The 14,505-nt window shown below is 40.3% G+C and overlaps 1 protein-coding gene across 6 annotated transcripts in view; it reads left to right on the plus strand.

The window, feature by feature from the left end:
• The window catches only part of tns1a (tensin 1a), a 119,327-nt gene that overhangs the window by 64,440 nt on the left and 40,382 nt on the right, over nt 1-14,505 (plus strand). For 5 of the 6 annotated variants that reach the window (XM_063465880.1, XM_063465877.1, XM_063465879.1 and 2 more), the window contains 6 exons: nt 4,565-4,606; nt 10,990-11,039; nt 12,584-12,755; nt 12,933-12,983; nt 13,071-13,193; nt 14,417-14,481. In XM_063465880.1, the coding sequence (XP_063321950.1) occupies nt 4,565-4,606; nt 10,990-11,039; nt 12,584-12,755; nt 12,933-12,983; nt 13,071-13,193; nt 14,417-14,481 (503 nt within the window). Of the gene's footprint in view, nt 1-4,564; nt 4,607-7,994; nt 8,309-10,989; nt 11,040-12,583; nt 12,756-12,932; nt 12,984-13,070; nt 13,194-14,416; nt 14,482-14,505 lie in introns of those variants that run through there. The other variant, XM_063465881.1, reaches the window with a different exon arrangement.

Here is a 14,505-nt window from a genome sequence, read left to right on the forward strand (position 1 = left end):
TCCTTCGGTCACTACTCAGAGCTCATGACCATAGGTGAGGGTAGGGGCATAGATCGACGGGTAAATTGAGAGCTTCGCTTTTACACTCAGGTCTCTCTTCACCACAACAGACCGGTACAGCATCCACATCACTGCGGCCGCCGCACCAATCCATTTGTTGATCTCCCGCTCCCTTCTCCCATCACTCGTGAACAAGAACCCGAGATACTTAAACTCCTCCAGTGGGGCAGGAACTCGTCCCTGACCTGGAATGGGCACTCCACCCTTTTCCGTCTGAGGACCATGGCCTCAGATTTGGAGGTGCTGATTCTCATTCTCACCGCTTCACACTCAGCTGCGAACCGTTCCAAGGCGAGCTGGAGGCCATCACCCGATGAAGCCAACAGAACCACATCATCTGCAAAGAGAAGAGATGAGATTCTGAGACCACCCAAGTGAAAGCCTTCTGCCACTTGGCTATGCCTAGAAATTCTGTCCATAAAAATTATGAACAGAATCAGTGACAAAGGGCAGCCCTGGCGAGGCCCATCACCCACCACGAACGAGTCCGACTTATTGCCGGCTATGCAGACCAAGTATCCTTGAGAGGATGAAGAGCTGATCCAGTGTTCCACGACCAGGACGAAAACCGCATTGTTCCTCCTGTATCCGAGGTTCGACTAGCGGACGAACTCTCCTCTCCAGCAACCTGGCATAGACTTTCCCAGGGAGGCTGATGAGTGTGATTCCCCTGTAGTTGGAACACACCCTCTGGTCCCCTTTCTTAAAGATGGGAACCACCACCCTGGTCTGCCAGTCCAGGGGTACTGCCCCTGATCTCCACGCAACATTGTAGAGGCGTGTCAACCAGGACAGCCCTACATCGTCCAGAGCCTTCAGGAACTCTGAGCGGACCTCATCCACCCCAGGGGCTCTGCCACCAAGGAGTTGTTGGTGGGGGTGTGACCTCACCCCCAGAGGTTGGCGGGTCATCCCCTTCGTCCCCAGACTCTGCTTCCTCCACGGAAGACGTGTCAGTGGGATTAAGGAGGTCCTCGAAGTATTCCTTCGAGGACCTCCTGTGGCGGTGGAAGTATTCCTTCCACCGCCCAGCAATTTTCTCAGTCGAAGTTATCAGCACTCCACCTGCACTATGCACAGTGCAGGTAGAGCACCGCTTTCCCCTCCTGAGTTGCCTGACGGTTTACCAGAATCTCTTCCAGGCAGTCCGAAAGTTTTTTTTTCCATGGCCTCTCTGAACTCCTCCCACACCCGAGTTTTTGCTTCCACCACCGCCTGCGCCGCGTTCCGATTGGCCTGTCGGTACCTATCAGCTGCCTCCGAAGTCCCACAGGCTAACCAAGCCCGGTAGGACTCCTTCTTCAGCTTGGTGGCTCCCCTCACCTCTGGTGTCCACCATTTGGTTCGGGGATTACCACCATGACAGGCACCAACTACCTTGTGGCCGCAGCTCAGTGCAGCAGCTTCGGCAGTGGAGATGCTGAACATGGTCCATTCGGACTCAATGTCCCCAGTCTCCCTCAAAATGCTGTTGAAGCTCTGCCGGAGGTGTGAGTTGAAGATCTCGCGGACCTAGGCCTCTGCTAGGCGTTCCCAGCACACCCTCACTGTACGTTTAGGCGCTCCAGGTCTGTCCAGAGTCCTCCCCCGCCACCTGATCCAACTCACCACCAGTTGGTGATCAGTTGACTGCTCAGCCCCTCTCTTTACCTGAGTGTTCAAAACATATGGCCTCAGGTCTGGTGATACAATTACAAAATCGATCATCGACCTGTGGCCTAGAGTGTCCTAGTGCCATGTTCACTTATGGACACTCTTATGTTCGAACATGGTGTTCGTTATGGCCAAACTGTGGTTTGCACAGAAGTCCAATAACCAAACACCGCTCGGGTTCAGATCCGCCCCTCCAGGTCTTGCTGTCATTGTCCACGTGAGCATGTCCAGTAGGACAACAGAGTCCCCAGGAGGAGCACCCTCCAGTATCCCACCCAGGGACTCCAAGAAGGCTGGGTACTCTGAACCGCCACTCTGCGCATAAGCGCAGACGATGTTCAGGACCCATTCCTCGACCCGGAGGCGAAGGGAGCAAACCCTCTCATCCACTGGGAGAAACCCCAACATACAGGCAGCAAGCCGAGGGGATACCAAGATACCCACCCCAGCCCGCCGCCTCTCACCAGGGGCAACTCCAGACTGAGACAGAGTCCAGCCCCTCTCTAGTAGGCTGGTTCCAGAACCCAAACCATACGTTGAGGTGAGCCTGACTATATCTAGCCGGTACCTCTCAACCTCACGCACTAACTCAGGCTCCTTCCCCACCAGAGAGGTGACATTCCATGTCCCGATTGCTAGTCTTGGTAGCCAGGGATCAGTCCGCCAGGGTGACTGAGAACCATCACAGACATATTCTCTCACTATCCCCTTAGCTTTACGTCAATCATCTTGCTTAATACAAAAAGAAAGTATAAGGATTGCAGTAAAGGGGGTGGCTTTTACACACAGACTTTGTCAAAAGCATCCACACATCCTGTGGTGCTTTCAGTAATTTGGTATGAGCTATGCGGATGCTGCCACACTGAGCAGAAGAGGAACGATAGAGAGTCTCAGTGAAAATCATTATTCCCTTTTCCGTTAAGGCTTTCTGCTTTAGAGGATAAAATGGGATTTATGCACTGCGACAACAAGACTTGAGCCATTTTCATTTTAATGAGCTTGAAATTGGAGTTTTCATTCATTTCCACAAAGAATGCTTGCTCGGCAAATGTTAGGTCATGATTAGAAAACCAGGAGAAATACCAATTTGATAATTTCCCTGATTTGTAGTGAGTATTTAATGAACTCAAATCTGAAAGGGATCAGTTGGTCCTGTTTTATATATTTATGATTAAACCACCAATGGTTTGACCAAATTAGGAAGATTCCAGGCTACAATAACTACTTTTCACTTATTTACTTTGGGCTTTGGCCTTTTAAAATCACTGCTGCAGCTTGTTAAACAGTCTTTCGGATTTGTTTACAAAGCTCACAGCAGCCTAAGACCCTGTACTTAACTCAGTTAAGAGATTTTCCTTAAAACATGGATCAAGCTCTGTATCTCTGTGCCTCTAATTACATACTTTCTTTTTCTTTCCTTCTTTCTCCATTTCTGCCTCGTTCAGGGACAGACATGCACAATTTAAGAAACTGATTTGAAATTTTAACTCTTTATATACCTTTAAATGTAAACACTGTAAAAACTCACAAAATGTCATGAAATTAGTCAGCAGAGACTTCATGCAATAGGATTTAACTGAAAAGTATGACAAGGAAAACTGGATCCGAACATATATCTGCATTTAGTTTGTCTCAGTTGTTAGTTTGGTCAACCCTAAACACCCGAATACCCTAAAATAAGGAAATTTGAACTGGCATCAAAATCTGAAGTAACCTCAAAACAACATTTTTTTAAAAACGTGACTGATAGTAGATTTTTCAGAGCTAATACTGATGCTAATACTATGTTATTGCTATACTGAACAGAGAAAATTAAATATTCATTGTTTATGGACTTTCCAACAGTGTTCTAACTTAATATTTAGTTGTCAACTTACTGTGAAGATGCCGATTATCTCCACTCCACCAACTGCTAAGTTGAGAGTACTGTAATCAAAGGATTTACTGCGCTTTGCTTAATAAACTATAGGATGATGCTATTGCTCAGTCACCAAAAACATATTTGTTATGCATTATGCTCCATACAACAGAAAATATTTGGGCAAAATTTATGCTAATATGACTATATCTTTGATAGGAAAATGTTGGCTGATTATATAGAGGAATGGAAATGTTGTTATGGTTTTTGTATTTTCACAAAAAATTAAAAACAAAAGAAGGAATAGTTACTCTTTGTGCTTTCAACAGCTGCTGCAATTTACTTTACATTTGTTGCCTATCTTTTTGCTTTCTTGAAGGGTAAAACATACCTTAAAGCCAAATAATCATATAGCATCTGCTAGTTGGGGTCATTGTAAAAAAAAGTAATATAATAATGTAAAATGTAAATATTGCTTGTTACTTCTTGGTCCTTAAAAGTATAAGAGGATGTTAATTAGCAATTTGTTACGCTACACTTTATGTTACGCTTATGGTACTCTGTACCATGATCTGTCTTAATGAAGACACACAAAAACAACAATAAAAAGCTGTGAATAAACATGAACAGATAGAAATAAAGGCTACAAGCCTGCCTGCCTTTGTTACCTGTTGAAGATCAGGCTCTGACTGCTGGGCTGGAGTCTGCATACACTCAGCTGAATTGAATTTAATACAGTAATGCATTACATTACTGTATTACAAGCAAATGTAATGTTGCATTACATTGGAACATGTTACGACTGAAACCTACACACACAGAGTGAGACTGGTAGGTGACTGTCATCCAGGCAATAAGCGAGAGCGGGACATCCAGAAAGGAAACCTGGTTCTCACATCTCCTTCTCATCTTTTTTTCTCACCATGTTGTTTCTTCCTTCGTGTGAAAGAAACAATGATTAACCCGCTGACTCTGTCTCACTTTTCTCTCCAGCCTCCCACTCCTCAGCTGCCATTAAAGCATGTAGATACACCGGTAAGTAACACTTCTTCTGCGTAAGTGTAATGCCAACAAGACATGCTTTAAAATATGTTCATTCATAAAAGCTACTATTGTTATTGCAACAAGACGCTGGAATAACAATCCTCAAGTACATTACTGTATGAAGCAAAACATACACAGACACCTGGATAGATACAGCTATGTACTTTTGTTTCTCAAGACCCCTCAGTCCCTGCAATTACAGAAATAGCGCAGTTCCATGTATGTTGCACCACATGCATGAAACTGAGGTCTGTAGAGAAATGGTTTCCCCAATTCAGTGCTGAAGTACTTGAATCACTTTCACAACCCTATATAACACAAACATACGCCAAACCTTACTGTCAATTATCACAAGCCAGCCTCAGCTATTGTGGCTGAAAGGGAGCAGTCTAACAAGGTTTCAGATAATTATGGAAAACCTTCACAGAATAGCGGAGGAGCCGATTAATGCCAATGGCTAAGGTTGTAATTTGAGGCGTCCACATACAGTTTCTCAAAAAATCTAATCATTAAGAAGCAATAAATGTAATAACGATGACTCAGCAGTCACTGAAATATGCTGTGCTTTGAATTGTATGTTTTGAAATAGAGAAACATGTGCAGCAACCTACTGTAGAAACAAATGCTAACTACAGACAATATACAGTGCAAACTGCACACATGAGCTCTGATATTTGCATTAAGGCATGTAAAATTACTTCTTACTAAATTAAACCAACTAAGGAGAGTCTCCATCAAGTTGTATATTTATTAGCTTTGAATCAATAATTTAATCAGGGAATAATTCTGTTAAGCCTTGATCTCAAACATGGTTCACTTTAAATCATACAAACTGCAAAAGGTGGTAGCACCATCCACTACATAACAGCTATCCATTTAGAACTCAGTTTACAGACCCTTAAAGACTGGTACATATTTTTCCAATGGATAATTTCAGACTGCATATGTTCAGATGTTCAGGTTAGCTGAGGTGTCTGTTCTGTGCTACTGTAAATGAATATGTGGTACATACCTGAGAAAAAACAAAAAAACAACAACAAAAAAAATAGTAAGCTGTAGAGACATATGTTTCTGCCAGTCCACTGCAAATTTTCTCTTATTTGTGCCAGAAATCAATGCCAAGTCCTGGCTAGAGACTAGGCATGCTTGTTCTGCCTGTCATTGCTAACAGTGGAGAGTGTAGGCATAGGTGGTGGGGACCCAAGAAAGGAAGAGCTAAAAAAACAAAAAACAAAGAACGAACAGAGCAGAACACTACCAATGTAAAACAAAAACTGTTATTTAATGCAAACCAATCCAAAGGTCACAATTAATTATTTTTGACTAAAAGGGTTCCTTTGTCTTTGTCTCCTTTTTCATAAGACCAGAAGAATTTTGTATTTCAAAAGATAAAAGCAGAATTCTTACATCCTTGTTTTTCCTCCTCTCTTTTTTTTGTGTGTCTTAATGAGTCGATGTCTACATCCAATGTCCCCCGAATGTTTAGATCAGAAGCAGAAATAAGGAGATGACTCAGAGTGGGATTATTAACACAGATCGGCATGTACACACCAGCTTATATAGAGATTTATCCACAGTTTGTGCCTTGGGAGACAGAATGGAAGATGATTTCGTCTAATGTGCTATATGCAAAGAACAAACAAGCAAACTAAAACAGAAAAAAGCACAAAAACACCCCCAAAAAACGAGAAACAATGACCAGACACATTTTATCTTGCTAGCTAGCTTATACAACGCAGTTAGTGTCCTCCTATCGCTGTCCAGGAAGTATGATTGAAACACATCCAGAGGTACACAGCTTTAGTTTATCAAGAGCATTCTTTAGTTAGCTTTTTGCATTTGTTGTTAGCTACGAATCTAAGCAAACATAAGGCTAAAGTAAACAACACATTGTGCTAGCTAGCAACAAATTAAAGTGTGTATTTAGCCACAAGTACTTAACTGCATGCTCTGGCAGAAATTTAGTGTTTAGCACATCCTGGGGATGAAGTTGGTTATGTCTCAGTGTTTTGAGCAGCTTTTATGGATGTTTTAGAGTGCTTTTTTATTGTGAAATTAGGCTAGTGTTGGAAACCATTCCAACAGCTATGAATTGCAGCTAACTACAGCTTGTCAAACACAATAAAACAAGCTGCAAACATGTGAAAACCTCCCCCCTCCTCTTATTGTTCAATGTTTATTGTTCAGCGATACTTTTTAATATTTTTAACATCATTCTATCAAAATCTTTTTAAAAAAAATATTTTAGCAGTGCATTTAGAAGTGTAAGTTATATTCATCCTGTTCAGTTAAATGCAAGCCATGTATTGCGGCTTCATAGAAATGTCATCTTCTTGTGTAAACAAGCAAGCAACTGAGATTGTGAGGAAAACAGGCATTCTGATGAGAAACACCAGCACTAAAAATACAAAGACAGAGGCTACTAATTGTCTTGACTATGGTCTTGTTAATCTTTTTAAATTGTAACTATAAAAAGTTGTCACAAACAGTTTGACAGTGGCATACTGGTATTTGGGACTAAACAGATACAGTCCCTTCCAGACATTTCCAATAAAAATTTTGTTGTATCGTCGGCTGAATTTGTGATCCTAATGTATCAATCATGCCTTTTGTTTAACCAGTAAGATCTCTGTTGTGGTTGTCATGTATTTTTATAGCATTCCCTGTGTTATCCCATTGTATCAAGTTGCCTTTTATATGTTTCACAGATATAGTGTTATGGTTATTGGTTAATATCTTGATGAGTTGTCATGGTATCCTCTTCTCTCTGTACTTAAATCCTGGAGTCATCATTTATGAGGTTTTCCGTGTATGTGTGCATTTATCTGTGGTGTGTGGACCAACGTGCAGATGGGATATTTATTTGGTTAGTTCATGCAGGATACATGCATTGTGGTTTTGACTCAAAATGCACCATTGTGACCATAACAGAGTCAGTGTGGGGCCTACTGAGGGTCATCCAACGGTATAATGGGGATTTTTGAAATCAGTATTTAGCATGGAAGAGTGGATGCACAGATGTAAGCTCTAGCTAGAGAAAAATCAAACATAATTCTAACAGACAGAAAATGTTATTTTTATTCCACACTTTATGCAACCTGTTATTCCATGCTGCTGACCATATTCTTAAGGGTAGTTAGGAACAAACATTTACAGGACCCAGACACCACACAAGCACACGGGATGGTGAGAGATATGAGCCAAGAGAAGCTGGAGGGGAGAGAGGGGCAGTCAGATATAATGAGAGATAATAAGACCAAGGGAGGAGTAGTTCCAGAGAACACAAAGTGGGTGGGAGGGAGTAAGAAAGATAGAGAAAATAGGGAGAAGACAGCTGAGAAGGAACGAAGAAAAGGAAGATGCATCATGATATATTACATAATCGCTGATCAGGCTCGGCACAAATGGAAGGGACTCTAACATCTTGACCATGAGGATGTTGGAGAGAATGAACGATTAAGCTTTGACCACCTGGATAATGAGTTGAAATCCCAAAAAAGAATGAGATGTACAACACCAAATTTTGCCTGGATTCTTTCAATTTTATCAAAAAGCCTGGTATTTGCAGCTTTATCATTGCTTAGAAACAGAGAGCAGTGGGTCCTCGCCATGCCTTTGGTCAGCACCATTCGAATGCATTTTGCCAACCTGCTTTCTGGCTGGAGGTGTAGTACTGGGTTCCAATTTGGCAAGGTAGGCCACTCCCATGGAATAAAGGTTTTTTTTTATTTATTTGTGATTAAAAGTTGTAAAATAGCTAAACTTAAATTTCTTAGTGCCTTTTGACCTATGTGTACTGCATTCAGTCTTCTACCACTATTTCTCTATGAGATACGTATATTGTAAATATAGAAATGAATTACTCAAAAATCTTTCTAAAATATTTTTAAACTGAGAGGAAAATAATTTATTTGTGATAATAAGATAAGTAGTAGTCTGTGGTAAAATGACAAGACAAGCTCAACCATTAAAATTATTTAAAAAATGGAGAGGAACTAAAAAAGGAATTTGTCGGAAAAGTTAACGTTTAACAAAATAATGGCTAAGCATTAGAAAATTGAAAACAAAATACATTAATTACAAAATACATTAACTATTTATGTATTTTTAAATATATAAAAAAATGTTCAGTGTATAAATATCTAATATATAAAGTATCTAAATATACACAGACACAGGTGTGAATAAACAATTGGCCTATCATGGGTGGGAAACCAGACAAAGGCCAGAAGTAAAACAAACAAACAAAAAACTGAGTTACAGAGTATATAAAATAAAACAAAACAAAGTAACCAAAAGTCAGTGTCTTACAAAAAAACTTCACGTCATCACAAACATGATGAATGAATTGGTATAGCAAGACAAAAGTACATATACACATTTAAAAGTTCTTGTTAGCATAACTGAAATTAAACTGAAGCTCCTCACTGAAGAGACTGAAACAAAAGCAATTAAAAGATTAGAACATTAAATGAAAATTAGTACATATGAAAATTAGACTATTACTAGATTAAACTGCATGTTAATAATACAGATTAATACTCCATTCCAGATGCCTCGAAACTAGGATGTCAGAACTTGGGAGTGACATCTCTTCCGAGTTCTTGCAAGTTCCAGGAAGTGATTATACGTGATTTTTTGCACTTGAAAGAACACATTTATAGATCTCATTACTGTTGCGCTTATTTAGTGAGCCAGAAATACAGAACAGATTAAAAGTTTAGTTCTACTACAGTTTACAGTCAGCGCCACCATCTTGGATTGCTAACTCAAGGCATGCTAGTCTACTTCGACTGTCCAAATGGGAAATCTGAGTGAAGGGGGTCTTCCGCAAAAAATGTGCAATTAGGGACTTCCGATTTCTTACTTAGTCAGGAACACACCATAACAGCTGAAAGAATAAAACAGATAAACATTTAGAATTGCCCAGATGCCGAGCTGCTAAATGGAATAGTGTCTAAAAATCATGGATGAATGTTTCAAATTGGAAGTTATGGAATAGTAAAACAGATGAATAAAGCTGAACTCAACACATTTAAACATAAAAGGTGTTTAAGAAAAGCTTTTTTTTTCAGTCTATTGGCGCTTAGGAAACACTTGGATAGAAAATAAGTTGGGAACCACTATTCTCCTTTATATTTATAGTAGGAGCAAGATTGAGTCAAAACACATTGCATTGGTCATGCAGTGGCTGTGGCTTGTGTTTTTAATAGTGAACGTCAATAGAGAGCTTGGGTACAGATGTAAGTGTGAGGTAGATGCAAAACCCGGTGTCACCGGGCAAAAAGTGAACGTTAAATCTCAGAGACGTTTACCCCACTTTACATGCAGATTGACTTTCATTTATGTATCTATGTTGCTGCAGGCTAACAGATTGTCCCTGTGATGTGACAAATAACATCGAAACACTCGTGAAGCCTTGTGTGAACAGGCTGTTTCATTTTGCAAACAGCATCGTCCGTGGTGCGTTTAGCATCTGGTTCCTGTCAGATCACTTAGAATTATGTGACCATTTTGGCTCATTGCGGGGGGGGGGGGTTGCATTAGCTTTTTCTAGGAGAAGCCACTCGCAAGCAGTAAGAAGAGCCATGGGAGCTCCGTGTTTAACCTTGAGACACTTCTTGCCAACATCACTTATTTAACCTCTTCAGCGGTGAAGCCGAGCGCTCACTCTTTATGACGATGTGGGGGGAAAAGTAAAGCATGTCACAGATGATGTCCGCGGAGATTAATTCAGCAGTCGTTTTGTCTTTTTGGATGGCTTCATCTTCCTGACTCACACAGAGTTATCCCCTCTGCCGACAGGCAGTAAGAGGAAGAGCCAACTCTAGCATCTATTATGCAGCAATTCCTCGACAGTACAGCATATTTAGTAACATTTTCCATCTGCAGCCCTGTCACAGTGAAACAACCTGTTCTCACTCTTCCCTCTGTAAATATCTGGGTAAAGGACAGGATAATTAATTGCGTGCTCGAGTCTTGACAAGATCCCAGTTCAGGATGGTTTTCTGTTAAAACACTCCTCATTTCTCATACTTGGTTGTTTTTTTTTTACACCTCTTATACTTTTTCGTTCTTCTTCGTCTTCTTTCTGTTGCTCGGTTTCCTTTTGTCAAGCGTCTTGGTTGAATGCCTTCTTTTGTCAGCTGCTTCTTTTACTTTTCATCATTCTGTTTCAGCTGATTCTTCTTTCTCCATCTTTTCATAGCAGTTTCAGTTTTGTGTCTGTGATCTGACTTTTCCCTAATAGCTTATGTCAGACTGTAATTCAATAAAATCATCATGACTACCAGATGGAGTTTGCTTATGAATCATTTTTCTCCCTCTGTCTCCCACCATCTGCCTGTGTGTGTCTGTGTGTATGTGCTCACCAGGGATCTACGAGGTCCTGCAAGAGCGTGGAGATAAGGCGAAAGCAGTCGCGGTAAGAAAGCACCATCACACAGCCATGTTGTATTGTTGTTCACACTGCTTTCATTAGGAGAAATAAGGGTTCCATAAGTGGAAAAAATTAAGTCTATTTTTTCTACAATCTAAACAGCATGACTTCTAAGATTACCAAATTATTGTTTAGTCTTTAATAAGCTCTTTAAGTCATTACAGTCCTTGATTATTATTAATGAAGATTAGAAACTGATTGTTTGTGCTGGGTGTGTAGGAATGTAAATTTTCACTCCATATTCTCCGCTGTTTGTCATTCTTGAAGCATGGCTGTTTCTCATGCAGGGCTTTACCGTATGTCCACTGACCAAAAACAAAACAGAACAAAAAAAAAAACAAAAAACTGCGCTGTTTGGCCGGTGAAATAGGTTGCGTAATATTGGCAGAGGTCATGTCAACAGTCACGGAAGGACTGTAAATCTTTTCCTTTCCAAGAAATATAAGAGTGAGCTGCAGGAGTTTACATGTGATGAAGTGGATGTTTGTGATAAACTCTGTTGGCTAATCCCAGAGAGAAATCAGAGAGTTCAAGAAATGTTCTCACAGCAGCTGCAATCCTGCACTAGAATATAACTGGAAAACTTATGATTAGCGCTGATAAGGTTAAAAGGTCAAAGCATCCTTTACAAGATGTGTCCTTCTAAATTGAGTTGCCTCTTAAAAATTTCTGGCAACTATACAGTAACTATGTTGAAAAGTACCAGTATATTTTATTAATTTATATTTGTATTTATCATAATGAGATGTAATAAAGATGGTCTTTTTCCCAAACACAACAAAAATTTAATTTTACACCAAGTCAGAAACTGCATGAAAATGAGAAGCTGGGATGGAGATGGTTGCAAAGCGGTTTGCACAGGCAGCTATAACTGTAGATAGACTAAAATAATTACGTACAGTGTGCTATATAAAGCTTGGCTGATATTAGCTGCTTGCCGATATACTGGTTTTGGCATTTACTGTGTCTGATAAATGAAGATTCAAAAAGGCAAATAAGAGAAAGGAAAAACACCCTTCAACAATGTTATAAGTGTTGCCGTTGCACAGATTGACCACCAGAGAGTACAAGCAACTTCCCTATTGGCAACAGAGTGACTTAAACGTCACTCTCGCCATAGTATGGACAACTACACATATTAAATATTAGAGAACACAGATATGTTTTGTATGTTTCAAATGGAAAAAAATTGTCTGATGTATTGGATTTCTCAATTATCAAATATTGGTATCATTCTTAAAAACCCTTTACTGGTTGGGGGTCTAAGCCTGTATGACACTATATGACATGTGACAAACTCAGTAGGGTTTGCAAATGAATATTGCAGGCTGAGCTTAACTCTGTGGACTCTGTGATTGAACTCTGATCAGTGCAGATCTATATACAATAGAGTTGACCATTCCCTTTGAAATCACAGCTTATGTTGCTTCGAAAAGAGCTTGTTGCCAATCAAAAATGTGAAATGGTGCTGTGATGTAAAATCTGCCACTGGCAAGCTTCAAGACCTTCTGCACCTTCTACCTCTGCAGGAGTCAAAGTGTGGTTCAGGCCATGGAGGAGAGCTATGAGGTCGACCTGGTCTACATCACAGAGAGAATCATCTCTGTCTCTTTTCCCGCTGGGGCCGAGGAGCAAAGCTACAACACCAACCTCAAAGAGGTGGCGACAATGCTGCGGTCAAAACATGGCGAGCACTATCTGGTAAGAAATACCCTCAGCTGAAACTAGAGCACAGGACTGTATTGACACTTTTGTTTGCTGTTCGTCAGGTTTTTTGGAAGATGGTTACAGTATGTCCTTGAAAACAAAAAACAAAGATTTTCTAAAATGCATCACATGTCCATCAGTTGCTTTGATGTACTCTCTTCCTGATTTCAGGTGCTCAACCTGAGCGAAGGACAGAGCGACTTAACAAAGTTAAACCATAAGGTACAAACATGACATATACTGTATATTCATGTTTAGGAAGAACAAATTTGGAAAGCGAAAGCTCATTTGACGAATAATCATTCTCAGGTTCTTGAGTTTGGCTGGCCGGACCACCATGCACCAGCACTGGATAAGATCTGCAGCATGTGCAAGGCCATTGACACGTGGCTCAATGGAGACACACGCAATGTGGTGGTACTGCACAATAAGGTAAGGCAGAAAAACAAAGTGTAAAAACATCTGTTATAATGCGGCGGTGATGTGCTGGAACATTTATTGGCTGGGCATAGAGATTGTAAAGTTTCCCTTTAAATATGGAAATGTGATTATTTTTTTCATTGCTGATCTCATAAAATCAACATAATTTGTAGTTATTCAGTTTCATAGCTCGACATAAAACATAGTCACTGTGAAGTCACACATTGAGCTATGGACTACTGTTTTAAGCTCATCTAGCTGAAGGACCAATAACCTTATGCTATGGTGAAACATCCCCACTGAACATGTGAATTTAATCAAAATAATACACCGCGATCACATAATTGGGTTTCACCCAAAACTGTTATCAAGGTAGTGGCTTATGAGCCGGATGAGCTACTGTATTACCGGTGTTCTTATTATGTATTCTGGTTGTCACTGTTTTTAAGGTAATCAGAAGTGAGCATAATTGGGCTAGAGCGCTAACACTTGGCTAGCTTTGGATAACTCTGGCTTGCTTGGTTAGCAAGCTTAGACTCTAGAGATACACAAGGATGTCTTATGTATTAAAACTTCTCCAAAAGGCAAAATTCCACAAAAACAATTAGGAGTTTCAGCTTACTTTTTCAGCTTTGATAGGCAAGTCTAGTAAATGGCATTCAACCTATTTCATAGCCACCAGTCATTCAAAGTATTAAAATTTAAAGTGGTCACCACCAGTAAAGATGTTACAAAAGGGAAAATTAGCATTAATTTAGCATTAAATTCTGCTAGTCATTTTAACTGTGGGCATGTGCATGAATTGGCTGCTTGTGAAGCGAGCCGTAAGTTGAGAAACTACAGTTTCTTCATCTTTCAGCCTTGGAGGTTGCAGATTGTTTAGCTCTCACAGTTATGCAATGAATCCTCTGTTGTTTCAGAGAATTGTACATGGTATCCAGATAAAGTAGGACAAGCAACAAAGTTTATGCTCGAATTGAGCTGACCGCTTTAACCAAGCAGAATGATTAAACATTATTATTTATATATAGCTCCAACTTTTGGGTTTCAATTACACGTGAAAATGCTTGAAGACCAATTTATTACCATCGAAGGGGGATTTGTTTCTGCTCTGTTTCTTGATCATTAATTCAATGATCCTTTTGGAATCTTCCCTAATTCCCATCAGTTTTCCTGTTACGCATCTTGACTCTTTAAATCATTTAAACAAGCCCTGTTTTGTGTTTCTTTCACAGGGGAACCGAGGTCGAACGGGTGTTGTGGTGGCTGCTTACATGCATTACAGCAACATATCTGCAAGGTATCAAACATGTCATGATCAGAC

The sequence above is a fragment of the Pelmatolapia mariae genome, linkage group LG23, assembly GCF_036321145.2.
Source record: "Pelmatolapia mariae isolate MD_Pm_ZW linkage group LG23, Pm_UMD_F_2, whole genome shotgun sequence".
Lineage (NCBI taxonomy): Eukaryota > Metazoa > Chordata > Actinopteri > Cichliformes > Cichlidae > Pelmatolapia > Pelmatolapia mariae.